This window comes from Ostrinia nubilalis, chromosome 10 (assembly GCF_963855985.1).
Source record: "Ostrinia nubilalis chromosome 10, ilOstNubi1.1, whole genome shotgun sequence".
NCBI classification, from domain to species: domain Eukaryota; kingdom Metazoa; phylum Arthropoda; class Insecta; order Lepidoptera; family Crambidae; genus Ostrinia; species Ostrinia nubilalis.
The window spans coordinates 11,979,564-11,999,690 of NC_087097.1; the positions used below are offsets into that span (position 1 = coordinate 11,979,564).

Here is a 20,127-nt window from a genome sequence, read left to right on the forward strand (position 1 = left end):
GGCAGATGAAAACATTCCGCAAAAGAAAGAAGAATCTAAAAAAAAGCACTTTAAACGCCCCAATAAAAATTATGCTGTGAAAAAACGACTACCAGTAAGACCAATCGAAGGAAACAATGTTATATTCATTACCAAAAAAACTAATTTTAAGGTAAGTTCACTTTGTCCCATTAAAACACACGGCCTATGTGAGTAAGAATAAAATGTAAGAACTTACTCTATTCAACTTCTTTTTAGGCACAGCTAGATAAATGCTGCGATCTTCTAACAAAGGGTGAAAAGGAAATCATATTACACGGTCTTGGAGCTGCTATTCAGAGATGCTGTAAATTGGCATTGCAACTGGAGATATTATTCTCTGGGACTTGTCAAATTGAAGTCAACACTGGCACTGTAGATTTAGTTGGTAAGTTTATTGTTCAATATTTGTTAGGATATTATTCATGTTTGATGTGCAAAACTCTAAACTATCAAACATTTATACAGATGATCTGGAACCACTGTCTGATGAACTGGATTTCGGCGCGCAAGTGAGGCACTCGTCATCTATCCACATTAGGGTATTCCGGACTGCAATGCTTGGTGCAAATCAAAGTTAATAAAAATAAAAATGTTTTTTAAATTGAATGAAATTGTGCAATGGATTGGACTGACTGTGTTTGAGATATGGATAAACTTGATAACTATAACTATATTCTCAGTGCTATTAGCATTAAAGGTAGATGGAGTGGTAAATAGTGCTTGGTGGACCATATTTGCACCTTTGTTTGTAAGTGATGCAATGAATGCATACTTCTGCTGTATTGTATGTATTAGAATGAATCTAGAGAACTCCTACAAAGCTTCTATGTATAGAGCATCTTGGAGTGCAATATTTCTAGGTTTAACCTTTGTTTTTAAGTTTTTATTGTGTAGAAAGCTACAGGGAGATTCAGCCATAGAATACAGTGAAGTATTTGCACCTTTGTTCATATTACTTCAGTTAATAGCAGTAAGAGCATGCCAATTACATCAATGAGTACTAAATGATATTGTCATTTTAAATAAAAACATTTCATAATCTCAAACTAATTTTTTATTTAAATTATCTTGAGTATCAATTTTGAAACATAAAGCTTTATGAAAATCATTATAATAGTATTAGATCAATCAATCTTATATTTGCATATCAGCAGAAAAAATTAACGAAACATACTAAACAGTCCTCCTCTTGCTTTCTTCTCATCTCCACCAAAATTGAAATTAAAATTATTTCCTTGAGTGTGGCCACTTAAATCAGGCTTAGTATCTGTAGTTGCAGATTGACCAAAAAAGGAAAGTCCAGTTTTTCTTAGACCTACATAATTTTAAAATGTAATAATGTTAATTTCATTTCATTCATCAACAAAGAGAAAGGTTTACACAATTGTAATAATAATAATCTTCAATAAGAATATTTTACCTGAGAGAAAATTAGGAACTTCTTGTGAACCCACATCAATATTATCTGAACCCATTGCCATAGGAAGATCTGCTTTTGGAGACAGTAGCAAACTTGAATCTAGAAAAGACATCATAAATTACCCATACTTTATACATAAAACTCAATGATCATAAGATTTAATTAATCTTACCAATGCACTGTGGAAAGTCTGCATCACCCTCTTCAAATCCTGTTGTACTTATAGAGACATTCAGAGAGTCAGGTATACCCTGAGTACCATGGCTAAACAGCAACCCAGCAACAGACCTTTCCTTAGGGGTGGGTTTCAACTAAAAATTACATTAAATTATATGTAAGTATATTCTAAAAAAAATAGAAAAATAATGAGGTTAAGGTAAATATTTTGCAAACATTTTCCTGACAGGTCTTCTAGAGAAGAGAGAGAATCTATAAACCACAGTAAAATTTATTAACCCTATCGATTTTTGAAAGTTTGGAGGAATTTGAGTAATAAATTGCAACCTTGGGACTTGATACAACAATGTCATCTACATCCATGGCATTCTCAATGACTTCATTGATTTTGATATCTTGTTTATTAGGTGGTTCTTCTTCATTATCACATTCCTTTGTAGTTTTTTCTCTTTCTATAGCTTCAGTATTTTCAACTATTTTATCATCATCTTTTTCAATACTAGCCTTACTTGGTTGAAAGAACTTTGATGTTATAATTTTTTCATCATTATTCTGAAAAAAAAAAGCGCGAGTTCATTTAATATTCCTAATAATAATATGTAATAATTTTATTTATTCTACTTTTTGTACAATTTTCATCATAATAATCACCATTTGCATTAACTTATTCTTAGCATACACAAATTGTGGTGACAAATCCAAGTTATGTTTTCTCATTATCATGTCTTTTATTTTGGTGTAGCTTTCTTCACTAGTTAAACTTATATTAACTTGGCTATCTACAGTCTCATTTGCTTCATTTTCCTCCAACGACTTTTCTTTAATTTCGTCTTCACACACTTTACTAGTAATTTCTTGTGAAAGTGGCACATCAAATGTTACTTTTTTCCTGCTAACTGCTTCTTGCGAATTCTTGAAAGTCTGACTTAACTTTCCTGACGATTGTTCTGACATAGACATGTGCACTATTACCTCTACTTGCTGTTGAGAGTTGTTAAAAATCTTTTCCTGTAATAATCGTTTCAATTACGTAAATATTATCTATAAACCCTAAAATCTAGAAAGAAGTAAATCTAAAATGTACCTGAGTTAAATCCAAAAACTGTGTAGGTGGTATTAATATATTGCTATCCGATTTATTCTTAGTTAAATCAATTTCTTCTATTATTTCATTATCCTGCATGTTTAAACATTCAAAATTTACGAAAATTAATAAATAATGATTATAATTAACCGTAAACCCTAGTATCAGTTACCTTATCGTTTCCTGCTTTAAGCTCTTGGTCATTATCTTTTGCAATATCTCTTCCAATCATATCAACTCCCTTCAACTTATCCATTTGAACTTTCGATACTAGATTATAAGTATCAACTCTATCAAGTTTAACATCCTCCAGAATATTAATAAGTCTTCTATTAGAGAAATGATCATCTTTCTTTTCGGTTTCGGAATCAATTCTATGGTTATTGAAAAATATTGAGAACTCATCATCCTTCTTAATCCGTTTGCTGGATATTTCGGAAACTAATTCTATATGATCTACTCTTTTTCCCGAAGAACTATTCAGAGCTTCAACTTTCCTTATTTTAATCTAAAATATAGAAAGATTATTGTTTGTTATATAGGTAAGAGATATTTATTGTCTCTATTATTAATTTAAACATCAGTGGATCGTTACCTCGTCCAGTTTTGCACTCAGCACATCAAAATCCGAATTTATAAACTGCAAACGCGGCATCTATACAACAAAAATTAAGTGTAAGCTAAGTACACGAAGAAAAAATACATAATACTGCGAATTAATATATTACGAAAATTTTTACTAACCATTAACGTGTCACGTTCATTGTTTTGGTAGATATTTAGCCAGCCGTCGTCTACCGTTATTTCACGTCTGTTTTCTTCCGTCACCGGCTCTTTCTCCTTTGGAATGGGAACATTAGGATTGTTTGCCAATTCATGGTCTTTTAGAAAACTTTCGATTTCACTGGTCATGTTATTTATAGCTGTAGACTTTTCCTGTAATATTTTAACGCTATTTGGCAATTCGTAGACCATGTATTCTGCTAATTTAACAATACGTTCACGGTCTAATTTGGCCAGCAATTGTTTTTTGGTTTCATATTCTTTACTCAATTTTTGTGATTGATTTCCTAGAGCCACGATGTTATCTTTTAATATTTGAGTGTTATTTGTCGCAGCGAGCAATTTCTGCACATAGGGAATACTCTCATATCTTTTTTTAGCCTGCATCCAAAGGTCTTCATATTTCTTCTCGCCGTTGGTAATACGTTCTTCAATTTCCAATTTGCGTTCTTTAGCTAGCAATACTTCTTTTTTTAGTTCTACGTTTGAAGTTTTGATTGTTTCGTGAGCTTTGATTAAACTGAAAAATTGGCAATTAATTGATATTATAAATGCTTAGGGAGGCCTATGTTCAGCAGTGGATGGCCTATGGCTGAAATGATGATGATGATGATAATTGATAAATGCGTAAGTAAGTAAATAAATATATCTGTCAGGTAATTGAGGTAATGATTTCCCGCCTAATTGGCTGAAAAGTAAAGTTTCTGTTTGAAACCAATTAATATTTTTAAGTAGGTAACAGATATGTTAATTTTATGTAATTACCTACTCTTAAAAGTGTGCGAGAGTGAGAATACTAAGTAATATCCAGGGTTGCATGATTTAAATCAAGTTTTTTTTGCATGATTTTTTTAATAAAAATCACTAATTTAAATCAATATACTAAAAATGGAATTAATACAACGCTGGGAGTGCATATTAATCAACTGTAATGTTCAAAACAATGTTAATATTAGGTGTTCAAGTATGAAATAGACGTTCTGTATGGAAAATTAGAAAAAAATATTTTCACTATAGATTTTTTTTGCGAAAAAAATTGTAAAAAGTTGATACTTGTAAAAAGATATTCGTGTTTTTGTAATGGAAACAGACACCACTTAGGACGAGCTGTTTTTGAAGAGTTTTTTCTTGTTTCAGTAAAAATATGACGTACCATCTTACATAATTTAACTTTTTTGGCTTGTTCCCAGTACTATACCTCAATTGTACCTAAATAAACATGTTTTCCGCATGAAAAACTAAGGCAATGATTGCAAAATCGAATAAAAATCAAAAAAATCAATATAAATCAAATAAATCACGATTTATTCAAAAAAATCAGATTTTTTTGATTAAAATAAAAAATTGTGATTTTTTTCCACCCTGTTACGACCGACTAAATAAACTTTCTGCGACAGACTGTCGACCAACGCGACGACTAGGCGAGCAGTACTTACTTAGGTAAAAGGGCAGAGGAGGTGTACATTTATATTTTATTTCACTTAACTAAAATATAGCCACCACACCACAAGCAGATATTCTGTTTGTCTTACCTTTTGATTTCTAATTCAGCTTGTTTTATTTCTGTTTGCAGTTTCAAATTGCTGCTATTAACGAAATTACAAATCTCCTTTTGACGTTCAGATTGCTTTCTCAATTTATCAACTAAAAATCCTTGAGCTATAATGTAATTATACATGCATTAAAATTACAAAATAACTCGATTAATAGGTAACACATGAAAAGGTAGAGCATAAATTTCGTTGCACGAATGAACTTACCCTTTATGCACTGGCTTGACAGTGTAATTTTAATTTGAGATTCACCAACTTCAGTTGATATTTTCTCTAAAGCTTGAACTTCGCTTGAATCTGCCATTTTTTAATTATTCGCGCAAATTATATGTGCATTTGAAAATTAATCACGAAAAATAAAGCGGAAGCGGAGACGCGGAGTATCTGCCGCGAGACTGTTTTGGCGGGAAACCATACTTTTTTTTAAGTAACCCTACAGAGTCAGGTCAAGGAATCACTTGAAGTAAATCCTCATTATGTAGTTTTTCTTTTTTACATTGATAAAGATATAAATGATATAAATCCTTAGGGGAGGCCTTTGTCCAGAAGTAGACGTCATAAGGTTTAAAGAACATTAAAATTTATTTCTCATTAAAAACCTTACAGTCACATGAGAAATTAACAAATTTTATGTAGGTAGGTAATTTATACGGCCGAAACATAAATGTTTGAATAGGGTATTTGCCACCACCAATCAATTGACGTACTTTTTAAAACTGTCAAAACGAAACTCCCAAAGATTTTGTATGGCAATACTAGCCAGTGACGTCACTAAATTTGACAACTCAAACAACTTTTTTCGATTACAATGCAACCAAAAATCTAAATTTACAGCTAATTTAAAATGAATTAAGTTTTTAAAACCAGAATGTAGTGCCTTTTAAAAAAAAAATGTGCTTTAGAATTATTAGCGAGTGGTGGCAAATACCCAATTATTCTGTGCTGGCTGAACGAACGAACGAAAGGTATAAAATTCAATTCTTAACAAAATAAAAAAACTCGCTCTTGAGTATTGATTTACGTCTAAACTAGCTCACTCACGATCACAGCTCACGATCTGGATTGCTGGTTATATCCAGCCGCGCTTGTCGATGGCTGCTATTTTTTAATATATCTAAATAAAATTGTTTGATTAAATGAAAATAAAACGAAAAAATTAAATGTTATAAAATGTAAAGATGTTTCCATAAGTTCACATTCCACAAATGATGTTCTCTCCATTCCTCGTAAAGATCTATCTACAGTATATAGCTGCGTTGCGTTGCTTTATGTATATTGTATGGTACAGATGGATGAAATAAAAGTAGTGTAAATAAAACCAATAATTTAATACCTAAAATTTATTTAACAAAATAGTGTCATACAGTTATTTAAAATAACAGACATAAATGATAATTTGCAATACAACCTAGCATCCTAATTAAACCAGGTACTTTTCATAAATTTATCACTCTAATAAAAATAAAGTAAAGGACAAACAATGACGAATGCAGCACGAAGGAATGTTGGCTAACACTATGGTCAATCGCTGCGGACCGCCCGCCCGCTCAGACTCGCTAAAGGCCCCTGCACACAGTTGCGATCTCAGTCCACACATAATATTCGAACGAGCACGCAACATACAGAAGGTAACGATCTAGTTATCGCAGCTGTGTGCAACCACCTTTATGGAACATCTCTCGTACGAAACGAGAATATTTACAACCGCTTCACTTCCCATCAACACCAGACTGCATACTGGCACTCCATTACAAATATATTTACACAAACAAACGCTCATTCTCACTTACAATTTCCATAATACTGTTTGCGAAATTATAACTGTTGTCACATGCGTGTGAGGTGTGCTATTTTAGGTACAAAACAATGTTTGGCACACTCATTCCGCAAAATATACTAAATTTGTCTTTGTTAGTTACATTCTGGAAAAGCAGTTACTACTTAAATTACAATAATGGCTCACAAACAACGGTTTGGACGTCAGATAAATATGTTTAAGTCTAGTACTTCAATTATCTACTTCAAGAGCACTAGACTCCTAACAGTTGTTCTTTGAATTATTTCTAGTAAGTATTACTTTGGCTTCATTGACTGGGACCAATTAGTACCTTTGTGATCGAACACGATAATGTTATCAATGACGACGGCGAGTGTGCGGGTCAATGTTAATTCATTTTAACAAACGTGTGAAACTAAATGCAAACCGAATAGGGTTAATCGCAATATCTACAATCTTTGTGTATTCCAATCATAGGTATAAAAGAATTCAATAAACCGACAGGGAATGTCTACGCAATAATTAGGTAAAATAATTTACAGAACCAACTCATAGACAAAGTAAAGCGACTCGGACAAATCAAAAGCACGTCAATCTGGAATAACTTAATAGTAATACTTAAAAATACGAGATATAAGAATACCTACTGGGTCCCACTTTGAAAGTATATGTTAAACGTAAAATTAAAATATTTTGTACCGCCAACATTCACTTGGTGCAACGGTCGCCGGACGGTCCCACAGGGGGAGCCTCGACGGCGAGCGCAAAGCGAACGGAACACCTGCGGACGTCCGCCCTGTGCGAACGCGCGGCGACAGTTTCCCGATAAAATTACATACATCAGTCGAACAGTTTAAAATTTCCGAAGAGAACGGTTCCGACTCAGGCGCCCCTCGAGGTCGTCTCGGCGGGCGCGCCGGCGCGGGGTCGGCGTCGGAGCCCCTCAGAATTCGTCCGAAAGGTTGGTTTTTAGTTTTTTCTAGTGCGGCCCGCCCGGCTCATTAGCTGTAGGGCTGCGGCGGGAGGATCTCGGTGAGCAGGCGCTTGAGGCTGTCGACGCCGGTGAGGAAGCCGCAGTCGGGCCCGTGGTGCGGCGTGGCGGTGGCCAGCGGCGACTCGGCGGCGGCGCCGGCGTAGGCGGTGTGCGCGAAGTCGATCATGCGGATGTCCACGCGCGCCTCGGGCGGCGGCGCGGGCCACGTGCGCGCGCGCTTGCGCTCCGCCTCCGCCTCGGCCGCCGCCTCCGCCTCCGCCTCCGCTTCGCCGCGCCACGACTCGCTGCTCGTGGACGAGTACGCCATCCAGCTGTCCGTCGAGTCCGGGCTGGGCGGCTGCCGGCGCGGCGAGTGACCGGCCACCTCGCCCTGGGAAGAACACGCTCGAAGTAAGTACGTATCCTTATGCCCGTTTTCACATCAATCCCTAATTTTTAAGTGACCCCTATGGTGAGTATGGTGACACATAACAGGCATTTTATTGTCATAGGGGTCACTTAAAAATTAGGGATTGATGGTGAAAACGGGCATTAGTCTCATATCAATGCAGGAGGCGACGATTTTGTACGAATTTTTACGGAAAAGACTTTCTCGACTCGTCTTTTCCGTAAAAATTACATTATGCCTATGTCGCACGACACTCGTGGAAATATCAGGTTTCACGCTTAACCTGCACGTGATACGTTCTGCTACATGGTGCGCATCCGTGCAGAACCGACATACGGCAAGATAATTTCGTGCATGACTAGAATGATTGCACATGACTCGACTCGGGCCCGATCTTGCGGTCAGATCCGGTGTTCGGTGTGTAAATAGGCCACTTTTGTGCATGCGCAATAATATTTACTTCAACGGAGAAAGCGTGGAAAATTTTAATTACGAGTATTTTCAACTCGAAACACATGTCATATGACATGCTAAGTGCATGGAAGATTTATTTTCGATATGATCAACAAATGTCTTTCCTGTTGTTACACAAAATGACTCACTTGTTATCAACTAAACAGTTTTGACGATCGGCCAGTGTTCGTATCCATATATTTATTTGACTAACATTGACGTCAACGCATACCAAAATTAAAGAAAAGATATCTTCGCATAAGTGCTATTACCACGCAATTAAATTTTGTGGCATTTTGAGAGACAGTTCTGTTCAATTCTTACCTCTCCCTCCTCATATCCTCCCATGGTCTCCTCAGAGTGCGGGCGGAACGGCTCGCGAGCGGGCGCGTCAGTCGAGATCTCGTCGTGCAGCGTGGACATATCAAAGTGTCCCGGCGCCGGCAGCTCCGCGGAACTACTCGACGCGTCCGCATCGTACTCCGCACCCGGCGCCTCCGCTGGCCGCAGGTCGCCCTCGTACACAATCAGCAGGGAGCTGCGGACAAATAATTTGGTTACCTTTTGCATAAACCAACCGTGAAGTAGAGGTCACGAGATTAGCCTGTGTACGCTACGATGCACTCTGTTGGGCATTTCTCGATCTCAGAAGCTACTATCGGTCAATGTTTTTTTTATCTCAAATTATCGAATTCTATTCTTCTGATTAAATTCGTTGCTGTTTCAAGAATCTAGTCTATAGCTTTCATTGTCATCTCCTTGGTATACCAGTCATCCATAATTTGAAACCCGATTCTATAACTCGGAATTCAATCAATATTGATTTGTGAAGTTCGCTAAATTTTTTAAGTTATCAATATTAAGTACATAAGCTCTCACTGTATCTGTTTGTTGTCCCAAAGAAAAATAAAAAAAATGGTTGATTGTAAATTCCAATCAATCTTCATACGAAGCAAGTTTACAACCGTTCAGAGTAATCAGATAATACCCAATAATGACTGGGAATAATGGATTTTAAAAATCAGATCCCAAACGGGACAAATCGGAATCTATGTCCAATATCAGTGAGCACTCACCAGGAGTAGAACCTGTAGCTGGTCTGCTTGGCGATGGCACGCCGCAGCGCGTCCAAGTCGCGAAGCACGCGGCGAACGACACGCGCTCGTATCCCCGCGCCGCCCGCGAAGAAGTCGCGCAGCGCCTCGCGAAGCCCCGCCTCTGATAATGCGCGGCCCCAATACTTGTCGCGGCGCACGCACGCGCCCGTCTCAGGCACGAACACCTAAGGGAAGAAAGAAAGAAAGAAACATTTATTACGATGAACATCACTTATACATGACAGAGAATGTATACAGAAAAAAAGACAGAAAACAGACACATAAATATTACAAGGAAATAAAAAGTGAACTGAGCAGTGCTATCCTGTCGCAACAGCGATGCCCATCGCAATGGGACTCCAATCAGCATATGCCGTGGCCCACGGTGGGGAAGGCCACGACACTGGTTTTCAGTGGGCCCCATGTCGAGTGGAAGTCATGGACACTAACCTAAGGGACACAACTTATTAGAGACGCCGGATATTAGAAAATATCGATAGTGTAGCGACTATTGTACCTTGCACCCTAGACTTTTTGATCGCTCCGGAAATCGAATTTCTTCATAGAGCGAATAGCTCCATACAAAACGCCGAAACGAAGGTCTTTGGATTTGACAACTATCATGTATTACTATGTCTAGGGTTTAATACTGTTGCAAGTTAGATAGTTTTACCTTATTTTGTGCTTTCGATTGACCAGTTCAAAGTGGCCTAAATCCGATGTTATGAAGCTTTGTAAGATATGCAAAAGCAACCTTTATAAGATCACCTGTTGTCCACCTTGGCGGCCATCTAAGGTAAGGAAGCATACCAAGGAACTGTCCGTCCATAAAATGGACTTTATAAAGGTTGCAACCGGCCAATCTGGAAATCATTGGGGATGCCTATGTTCAGCAATGGACGTCCTGTGTAGGGCATGCAAACCGGTTAACCGGATAACCGAAAAACCGGATAACCGACACAATTTGAAACTCGGTTTTTGTCAGTTATAAATCCGGGTTTTTCGGTTATTTCGGTTTTTCTTCTACGATTTTAGTCATATCAATAAAAACATTATTATTGTGATGCAATGTGAATGAGTAGAGTATAGTCTATGGCTATGGTATTGAACTAAAGTACCATGTATCTTCTAGCTAAAGCTATAAGCGCGCGCGCGCAAAATGGAACGCGCTTTGTATTTGACCATTGCCGCCATTTTGCTTTGCTAGTCTCTGTCAGTGTCAACTTACATATTATTTAATTAAGCATAACTATGACCAACGACTTAGATTATGCCGATGACCTCTGTTTGCTGAGCCACACGCATCACGATATGCAATCCAAACTTGATGACCTACATCGAGAAGCGGGTATCACAGGGCTCAAAATTAACTGCCGGAAGACCCAAGAGATGCGATCTGGTGTGAGAAATTGCACGCCATTACGGATTGGTGCAGAGGATGTGGCACGAGTCCACAATTTCACCTACCTCGGGAGCGTCGTGTCAGAAACTGGAGGTACCGAAGAGGACATCACTTCGCGCATTGCCAAGGCCAGAGCTACCTTCGCACAACTTCGCCCCATATGGCAGTCACGGAAATTGACCCGAAGGGTCAAGATCAAAATATTCGGGTCCAACGTTAAATCCGTTCTGCTCTATGGGTCTGAAACGTGGAAGGTCACCAAGGTTATCTCGCACCAGCTGCAGGTCTTCATCAACCGCTGCCTTCGCCGAATTCTCGGCATATACTGGCCCGAGAAAATCTCCAACGTCGAGCTATTGGAACGCTGCCACGAAATTTCGATCGACCAGCAGATCTGGAATGGAACTGGATTGGCCACACTCTCCGAAGGGACCCCGATCACATCCCTAAGCAGGCTCTGGATTGGAATCCCCAAGGAAAACGCAAACGTGGTCGACCCAAGCAAACTTGGCGGCGCACTGTAGCGGACGAGGCGAAGAAGATCGGCAAGACCTGGAGCGAGATCAAGCGAGAAGCTCAAGACCGAACGAGATGGAGGACTGTTGTGGACGCCCTCTGCCTCATCTAGGGGACATAGGACCATAAGTCATGACCAAATGTTCTTCTTCTTTTTTGATGATGTTGGCAATACACGTCGAGGTCGACTTGATTTGTGCCATTTTCAAGTATATAAGTGATATGAGTTACAAAATGAGATCAAGTAATGATATACCTAATGAAGGATGATAGATGATACCCTTTCCCACCCTTTGAGTCTCAGTAAAGTTGTGGTGCTTTACTGAGACCTCCTATGGACAACTTGAGAGAACCAGAAGAATCACGATGCACTGTTTTGCTTCACTTGCCCACACCCATGGACGTTCACGAACACTCAATGGTTAATAATCCACCATTATTACACATTAATTAATAGTCGCCCACACACGAATTTGAGGAAATAAAACAAAACCGCTAACATGACGCTTCAGATTCCCGCCAAGAAGTCCTGACCACAGGTTTTGCTTTGCTAATGAGCGAAGTATCCTATTGTTGATCTCTTTATATTTGATTTTTAATTAAACTATTCAATTGATCTCACAATATTATGTTCAGAACATGTAACTTCATCTTGTCAAACTAGAATATAAAAGAAATAAAATGATTTTTATTATAATTTGCAGCATTTTTATTTACTTACAAACAGTCGACCCGAAAAACCCGAAAAAACCGGTTTAGTTCGGTTTTAGAAAATAAAAACCGAAATAACCGGTTTTTCCAAACCGCTCGGTTTTTGCATGCCCTAGTCCTGTGGCCGAAAGGATGATATTAAGGAAGGAGTAAACCTTGTAAGTCCAATAGTGTTTTGTTACCTGCATGCCACAGAGCCTGACGCCCAGCGTGGCCGAGGTGCTGGCAGCGCATTTGGCGATCTGCTTGGTGCGCTTCTCCGCGGACGCATCGTCGCCGTGCTGCCGCGTGCCCATCTTCAGATCCAGCACGCATGGCCGCCGGTACGACGACGTTATGTTCTCCATCATCAGGAAATCTGAATGAACAGAAAAAAGATGGTAAGACTCAGATGTTCTTCAAAGTGTAACAATCAAGCGTGAAATGTTAAAGATTTGATTAGATACTTACACTGCTTATTGGAATTGTCCATGTGTGCAATGCTTTTAAGCACTTCGCTTGCATTGCCATTGCGGTGAACTTTAAATCTGCAATAGGAAAAGTGGCGGTTATAGTCACGGCTCGGAGTCACCAAGTTTGGCCATCGAACATATAGATGTAGGAGCTAATTGAAACACAGAGTAGGTGTTATCTGTTATATTGTTACATTGCAATCAAATTTATATTATTACCACGACTCCACGACGCAAGTCATCGGAGGCTCGCAGAGTGTGAATGGGTCGTGCATCGCTCACGCGTTAGTGGGATAGTCATGTAAGTATTGCGATCGTATGAATTAATGGCGACGTCGGGCGTCGGTCCGGCGTACGTCAAAGCTTCTGAAATATGATAAAGGACACATGACAAGTGTCAAGGAGTGTCAGCCTTGGCGGCGCGGCGGGGCCGGATACGCACTTGAACACGTCGTCGCGCTTGCGCTTGCCGCCCAGCGACTGCTTGCGGCCGTTCTCGTCGCGGAAACATGGCGAGTACCGCTTGTCCAATTTGGTGCTTCCCGTGTTAGAAGCCTGCATCACGCCTGAAACAAACAGCTTCTTCATCAGCGAGGGGACCACAGCGCACAACACGATAAACACTAATCTCATTTCTATATTTGATCAACAATTCACTCGCTTCCAAAGCGGAGCGCACAAGAATCAGTTTATCAAGTTAAAAATGAATCATTTACTTTCACATGAAAGATGTAAAGCGATAGAAGATTGAGGACACTCAAGCTATGCCCAGCCGGGGCTTGAACCCGGATCTCTGGAAGTTCCAGCGTGCTATTTACACCACTGGGATGTTTGAGTTCTGTAATCTACTATCTACGTTGTAAAGTCAATATTAACTTACTATAGTGCAAGTTGCCAGCGTTAAATCTGATGGAAAAAAAGTGATAAAGTTTGACGTTTTATAAGAGGGTTTGTATATCTTTTGTGGTGTGTCTCGTGTAACAGATGGGTAGTGTGTTTCTGGATTAAAATGTAGTGTGGCAAACTGTCAGTGTCGCTGCGTTTGCGTTTCGTGTGAGTGTGGTGTTAAATGCGTATGTAGTTTAAGTAAAGGTTTACAAACCCAAAATGTAAATTTACCGCTAGGGCGCAATTAGGGGCGGTCGAGTGGTGGTGTGCCGGCGCCGCTCCGCCCGCCGCCGCGCCGCAGCCCTTGCGACAACAAGGAAACTAATATTGTGTCCTGACCCTGCCGGCGCGCCCGCGCAAACCCGCCGCCCCGCACCCTCACCCCTCACCGCGACCCGCGCCGCCTGCGCCGCCCGCGGTCAACTGACCGAGGCTACTACGCAAAACTTACGTAATTCCATTACGTTTTGAACTTTTACCAATGTTTTGCTAAAATATTTACATAATAGAGCGAGTTCTAGACTCGCAACTTGTTTACTGAATAACAAACCGAAAATTATGAATCAATTCAACTCATAAATAGTAAAAACAGGTATGTATTTGTAAGATACTTACCCACTTTTATCTCTATGCTCTATACCTAAGTCTAACTCTTCTAGTAAAGATACCATAATATTTATTTGCAAATATAATTTCCTGAGTGTTTGAATGCGGATCTATTTATGAGTATTGATAAGGAGTTAATTAAATTGAAATCTAAATGATTCATCAATCGATTATTGATAAAACAATGGAAATACCAATGTGCTGAAATAATTTAAGTACGTACAAATATTATTTACAGTGTATAATTGAATAAATAAAAATAACAACAGTAAAAGTTCAATACATCATAATGCACAATATTGGCCAACTGGTAACATGTAATAAATTCCATGAACCTTTTTATCACAATATTTCTTTTTTTTTTACAATTAAAAACGTTAAGCAGTCTTTTTTTCTAGCCATATTGTGCATGTGGAAAATCGGTAAGATGATGCGTTTTAACGCAAGTTATACAGGGTGTTAGGTAAAGGGGTATATGAGCCGACACTAGCCTATGTTAACATGGGCATATAAATGGTATGGTGAAGTCAGAAAATTGATATCTTCATTTTAATTATTTTAATTTTCATATAAAGCGGATTTTATAAAATTTATTTGTATGAAAATTTAAAAAAATTAAATGATGATATCAAAGGACAATGTTCGTTCTCCATACATTGTTCGCCTAAAGAACCAACAATTTTGACATATTACTACCCGAAAGCGAAATAATACGATTCTGTGTGTAAGAACAATGATTCCTGATGGACACTTGCCATAAAATTAATGATTAAGAATATTAAATCACAGCGATTTTATAATATGTCGTTTATGACAACATGGCGTCTAATGTATTGTGTGAATGTATGAACACCGATTCGCGAAAAATGTTTTGTATTGTCGTCACGCCGAGTCGCAGCCAAATAGTATAAAATAATAGAACAAGTTTTAGAAATACAACTCGGCATTCCACTTTTACAATATGCCCACATATTGCACGTAAATAAACAACATGAATCGTAGGTTGTTTCCACCCTTGTCATCTGACACATGAAATAAACTCCTATTGTATTATAGATATCGAAGCCGAATCGTATATAATAATAGAATGGGTTTTGGAGATCACTCGGGGTTCCACTTTTATAAAATACCTACATATTACATAAAAATACCACGAATCATGAGTTTTCTTTTCACCATTTACATCTGACACGAGATAACAAACTCCTATCTCCATGACTACCATCGTAGTCTATGCCAAAGACTACAATATTTTAAGCAAGAAGTTTCAAACCTTAGCGGCTACGGTAACCCCTGGGCCACATACATCATGATAACATTCGGTCGACACCGGAACGAAGTCTTGCGATTATGCAAAAAAGCATCGTATTCTAGTGCGGCTATATCACGTTCAACCGGGGTTTTAATTCGACTAAAGTCCTGACTAAAGACTGGAAGAAAATACGCCGCATTGTATGAGCACTTCGTGTTCGTTAAAGCGGCTTCAGATCTAGAGCCCACATAGTTTTCTTTCCAATAATATCCGCAAGTAGCGCTGCATGATCTTTACAACAAAAACGGCAATAGTTATTAAGGTGCCAAAATTATATGATTACTTTGGCACGGTATTATACACGTTCGAAGATTTGTCATTTTCATTCATTTCTTCATCATCATCATCATTTCAGCCACAGGACGTCCACTACTGAACATAGGCCTCCCCCAATGACTTCCACATCGCACGGTTGGTAGCGGCCTGCATCCAGCGCCTTCCCGCTACCTTTATCAGGTCGTCGGTCCACCTTGTGGTGGGTTGACATTGCAGAATATGACTTTTGATAGGTTCATCATAGAATTCGGCGGGGATATCCTCACGGAGGAAGTTCGTAAAAGGGCGGAACAAGATCTTATAATAATGCAAGGCCGAAGCTGTTACGCGCGTGCTCCTACGTGTAATCCGGCGAGTATGCAATAAATAGTAATGTCTGGTAAATAGTGGTAATACGTATCGTTCGTTCGTTCGTTTCAGCCGAAAAGACGTCCACTGCTGGACAAAGGCCTCCCCCAAGGATTTCCACGAAGACCGATCCTGCACCGCTCGCATACAGGCACCTCCCGCGACCTTCACCAGATCGTCGGTCCACCTAGTGGGAGGCCTGCCCACGCTACGTCTTTCGGCTCGTGGTCGCCACTCAAGAACTTTCCTGCCCCAGCGGCCATCAGCTCTACGAGCTATGTGCCCCGCCCCGTCTATGTCTGTATGCGCTACGATTACAGGGTATCATTTTGCATAGTCGCAAGACTTCACTCCGCTGCTGTCAAATCAATGTCGCATAATGTTATCGCAATGTGTGTGGCCCTTGGCCAAATCACAGAAGCCTATGCGAAGAAAGAGCACTTGAATGACAATAAAAATCAGGGTTACCATTTTATAAGATTTCCTCACTATTGAGGGTAACAAAGTAACATTAATAATCTAGCCATTAATTACATTTATTACCTATACGAGAAAGTAAAGCAACATGCGGTTTTATTTTAATTTGTAAAATATTAAACCCCTCATATTTGTAACAGTTTGTTCCAAGTTTAGTTTTACTGTTTTGTTAACAGTATTGCTGTTTCAGCTGTCACTGTGAAGCTTTGGGAAAATAAATAAATAGAAAAAATATTAACATAAATATTTATTTAAGTTTTTATGTTCATTATCATAATATGCCAATTTAAGTTACACTGTGTGACAGTCTTTGACACTAAACAAACTCTTCAGCTTAATAATACCTACCTACAGGGCGTTTTTATAGTTACTCTTGCTGATGAAACAAGAAGGGTTGATTCTACTACTGAAATACAACTACTTTTCTTACAGGACCAATATCAAATTCTCAAAAAAATTCACATCCTCGTGATGGTGATAATTTCTATGGAGAGGTTTTTTTTTATATTCGGTCTCTTGGGATAAGTTATTCCATTTGAGCAGTAGAATTAATCCTTTTTATTCGATCACATATAAAAACAACACAAGTGTTTAGGAAAACTTCTTCTTTGGTATGGTATCACTACGGAGTTATAATGTCGGCAACTCTGTATCACTGACTTGTAACTTTCAAACAGCATGAATAATAAGGGCACCACATTGGTTTTCTTTCTGAAAAAAGGCTTTCAGTTTTAGTACTAACCCTTTAGCACTATTTCATTGAAATAAAAATACAATAAACGCACAGAAGACTGAAATTGAGTCAACTGACGTGACATTTATAATTTGTTGACATTATGACAGTTTGACAAGACTAGGGATTGAAAAAGTTTTAATTGAAAAAGTAAAATGACAATTTATTAAAACGATTCACATGGATATAATCGATTAAAAATATTTATAAAATGTTCTGATACTTGCCTGTAGCGATTATCCAATCCTGGTTTCTACTGAAAAACTACCTCGTGGCAAGATTTTAATAAAATAATAAAATCTTTATCTTCTCTTTCACAATCTATAAAAGTTCATTTGGTCTATTATTATACATGTGCTATGAATGAGGGTTTTCGCGATTGAAAAATCCGCGAGATGGCAATACGTAGACGCGAGGTCCAAATGCTGCATGATTGGTGGATATCTGTCAATGTCATGTCAAAAATAACCAATCATGCAGCATTTGGACCTCACGTCTACGTATTGCCATCTGGCGGATTTTTCAATCGCGAAAACCCTCATTGGCATAGATTATGAGAGACTGGCAACTATACTAGGTTGATATCAGGTGATCCGTCTGCTCATTTGCCTCCTGTCACATAAAAAAAAATATATATATGTTTCTCACACTTCAACTGGCATTGGATTCAACATCGGATTCTGACACTTTTACAGTTATGATACCATGAATATCAGTTTATGGTCCTAATTATTTTTATTTTATTTACGACCTTCGACCAGTTGGACACTTTAGATATCTTCTTGTAATAGTGTCAAACTGTCAATATCTTTTTAGCTTTTAACGCAAATCTAGTCTTCAAAGCAGTTTAATCGATTTATTTTATTTTCAAAATCGATATTTTATTGTCTATGATGGCCGCAGGAACATCACTATACATGGACTCCCAGCAATAAAGTACGGTAATGCCTCGTACAGATTTTATCGGCAAAAATTATGGAACTTGATAGGTTTTAGACCATGCCACGCACCAAAACGTCCGGAAGTTGTAATAGTATTATAGAATAAACGTTAAAAGACTTATTTATTTAATTTTTCAATGCTTAAGTGTCCATTAGAATGAAAGGGTGCTTAATGTATTAAAAAAAATAGAAAATAATTATGATGGGTTAATGTTTTTGGGCGGTTTTTTAGGCGGTTTCTGACAATGTCCTTTCTGACTTCACCATACCATTTATATGCCCATGTTAACATGGGCTAGTGTCGGCTCATATACCCATTTACCAAACACCCTGTATAGAAATATGTAAATAGGTAGTTTATTATCACTTGGTTATTGGGTGTGAGGTGCGTTCAACGTCATAGACAAATCAAGAGAGAAATTTTGAAAAAATGGAGAGCCATTATTAAATTTTAATTGCCAAAAATTATCTAAACAAGTAGGTAAATAACGTAAACATTTTCATTATCATAGCGTAGTATTTCTGTTGTTTAATCTAAAAATATTTTCACAATAATAATCAGTGCAAAATGTAACATCGACATCGACAAGAGAAAACACTGACGACTACATAGAAAGTAGTCGTTATCGCCCATATATCAGCGGTCGGCGGGTTTGTATGACATCAATAAGCACACGTCTCTACCATCCACATTCTCTATAATGTAATGATGATCACGATTACGAGCAGCAAGGAAAACATCATTGTATATTTTTAATCATTTACAGTAACCTGAACTAACAAGTAGCATGAAAATAGATTAGATACCGATATTGCGTAGGTACATTATTCTAATGCTGACGTAAGTCTTAACAATCTCATCACACCATAATTATTATTCACCAAGCCAGCAAATCAACACAATAAAAATGTGTCACTGACGTTATTTTAACTCATTTAGATAAGCCTTATTTTCAACCTTATCTAGCGCGATAAATTAGATTAAATCATAATAAACGAAAAAGTTTCCTTAGTGCTCCAAATGCAATAACATAAAACAACACAAATTGACATCTAAATAAAAAACAGACAACGTCATTATTGTAAAAGAAAAATAAAATGTAAGATGCAATGAATGATTATGAGGCATTCAACGAATCGTAAAAAGCGTACCGAGCATTATAAAAGTAACTTGTAGGGCATCAAAATGATTCTCACCTTTGTATCGGGGCACAAAGTTCTGGATGTCCTCGGGAATGTTCTGATAGAAATGCAACTCGCGTATGTTGAGTGGTTTGATGACGGTGCTGTCGTTTAGCACCAGCAGTCGCGTGTGCCCGCCCACCTGTGGGCAAACAACACCAATGTCAGTTTGCTTTCTGTGACAAATTCATGAGAACCACCCTTTATTGTTTGTATTGTTAGTGAGTTGCTAGGTGTGCATTTTATAATCTTAGCTGACGGCCCTCGTAATCCAATGGTTAGAGACGCGGAGGTTCTGGATCAATTCCACCCCTGTGTCCTACCATACCTCTTTCAATTTCGCCTTGGTGGCTCATTAAGTTTAATGTTGTTACTACAAAGAAACGACATGTCTGCATTTGTATCGATTGCAGCTTGTACAGATACATTTGCCCATAAGGGAGTCGTCGTCTATATTGCGATTTATGTCCTGACAAAGCTATGCTTAATCCTTCAAGCTCCGCGAATCTAGACACAATAGATAATCAATTGTTATG

General features: G+C 38.4%; 3 protein-coding genes across 7 annotated transcripts in view; 1 reads left to right on the plus strand and 2 right to left on the minus strand.

Moving 5' to 3' along the window:
* Positions 1-517: 517 nt before the first annotated feature.
* Positions 518-1,067, plus strand: LOC135075266 (transmembrane protein 203). The gene has a single exon (XM_063969646.1). The coding sequence runs from the start codon at positions 611-613 to the stop codon at positions 1,016-1,018; it is 408 nt and encodes a 135-aa protein (XP_063825716.1). The 5' UTR covers positions 518-610; the 3' UTR covers positions 1,019-1,067.
* Positions 1,068-1,086: 19 nt separating this feature from the next.
* Positions 1,087-5,405, minus strand: LOC135075264 (uncharacterized). 2 transcript variants are annotated; one of them, XM_063969643.1, is made up of 11 exons: positions 5,246-5,405; positions 5,018-5,144; positions 3,447-4,005; positions 3,298-3,357; positions 2,875-3,210; positions 2,703-2,795; positions 2,270-2,626; positions 1,946-2,170; positions 1,614-1,752; positions 1,442-1,540; positions 1,087-1,336 (listed from the first exon to the last, which is right to left on the minus strand). In XM_063969643.1, exons 1-11 carry the CDS (start codon positions 5,340-5,342, stop codon positions 1,182-1,184), a joined length of 2,247 nt encoding a protein of 748 aa, XP_063825713.1. In that variant the 5' UTR covers positions 5,343-5,405; the 3' UTR covers positions 1,087-1,181. The 2 variants fall into 2 exon arrangements, with proteins under 2 accessions (XP_063825713.1, XP_063825714.1); XM_063969644.1 differs by lacking the exon at positions 2,703-2,795.
* A 958-nt stretch (positions 5,406-6,363) lies between these two features.
* The window catches only part of LOC135075271 (inositol hexakisphosphate kinase 3), a 49,415-nt gene continuing 35,651 nt past the window's right edge, over positions 6,364-20,127 (minus strand). For 2 of the 4 annotated variants that reach the window (XM_063969650.1, XM_063969651.1), the window contains 7 exons: positions 19,607-19,733; positions 13,271-13,394; positions 12,827-12,903; positions 12,559-12,734; positions 9,727-9,932; positions 8,975-9,188; positions 6,364-8,179 (listed from right to left, as the gene is read on the minus strand). In XM_063969650.1, coding sequence (XP_063825720.1) covers positions 7,817-8,179; positions 8,975-9,188; positions 9,727-9,932; positions 12,559-12,734; positions 12,827-12,903; positions 13,271-13,394; positions 19,607-19,733 — 1,287 coding nt within the window. In that variant the 3' untranslated portion in view covers positions 6,364-7,816. Of the gene's footprint in view, positions 8,180-8,974; positions 9,189-9,726; positions 9,933-12,558; positions 12,735-12,826; positions 12,904-13,270; positions 13,395-13,930; positions 14,020-19,606; positions 19,734-20,127 lie in introns of those variants that run through there. The other 2 variants (XM_063969653.1, XM_063969652.1) reach the window with 2 other exon arrangements.

Coding starts and splice junctions, on each gene's coding strand:
- LOC135075266 (XM_063969646.1), top strand. CDS start 611: ATGTTTTTTAAATTGAATGAAATTGTGCAATGGATTGGACTGACTGTG.
- LOC135075264 (XM_063969643.1), bottom strand. CDS start 5,342: ATGGCAGATTCAAGCGAAGTTCAAGCTTTAGAGAAAATATCAACTGAA. Junction 3,211..3,297: donor TGAGTGCAAAACTGGACGAG/GTAACGATCCAC, acceptor TCTATATTTTAG/ATTAAAATAAGGAAAGTTGA. Junction 2,171..2,269: donor AGAATAAGTTAATGCAAATG/GTGATTATTATG, acceptor TTTTTTTTTCAG/AATAATGATGAAAAAATTAT.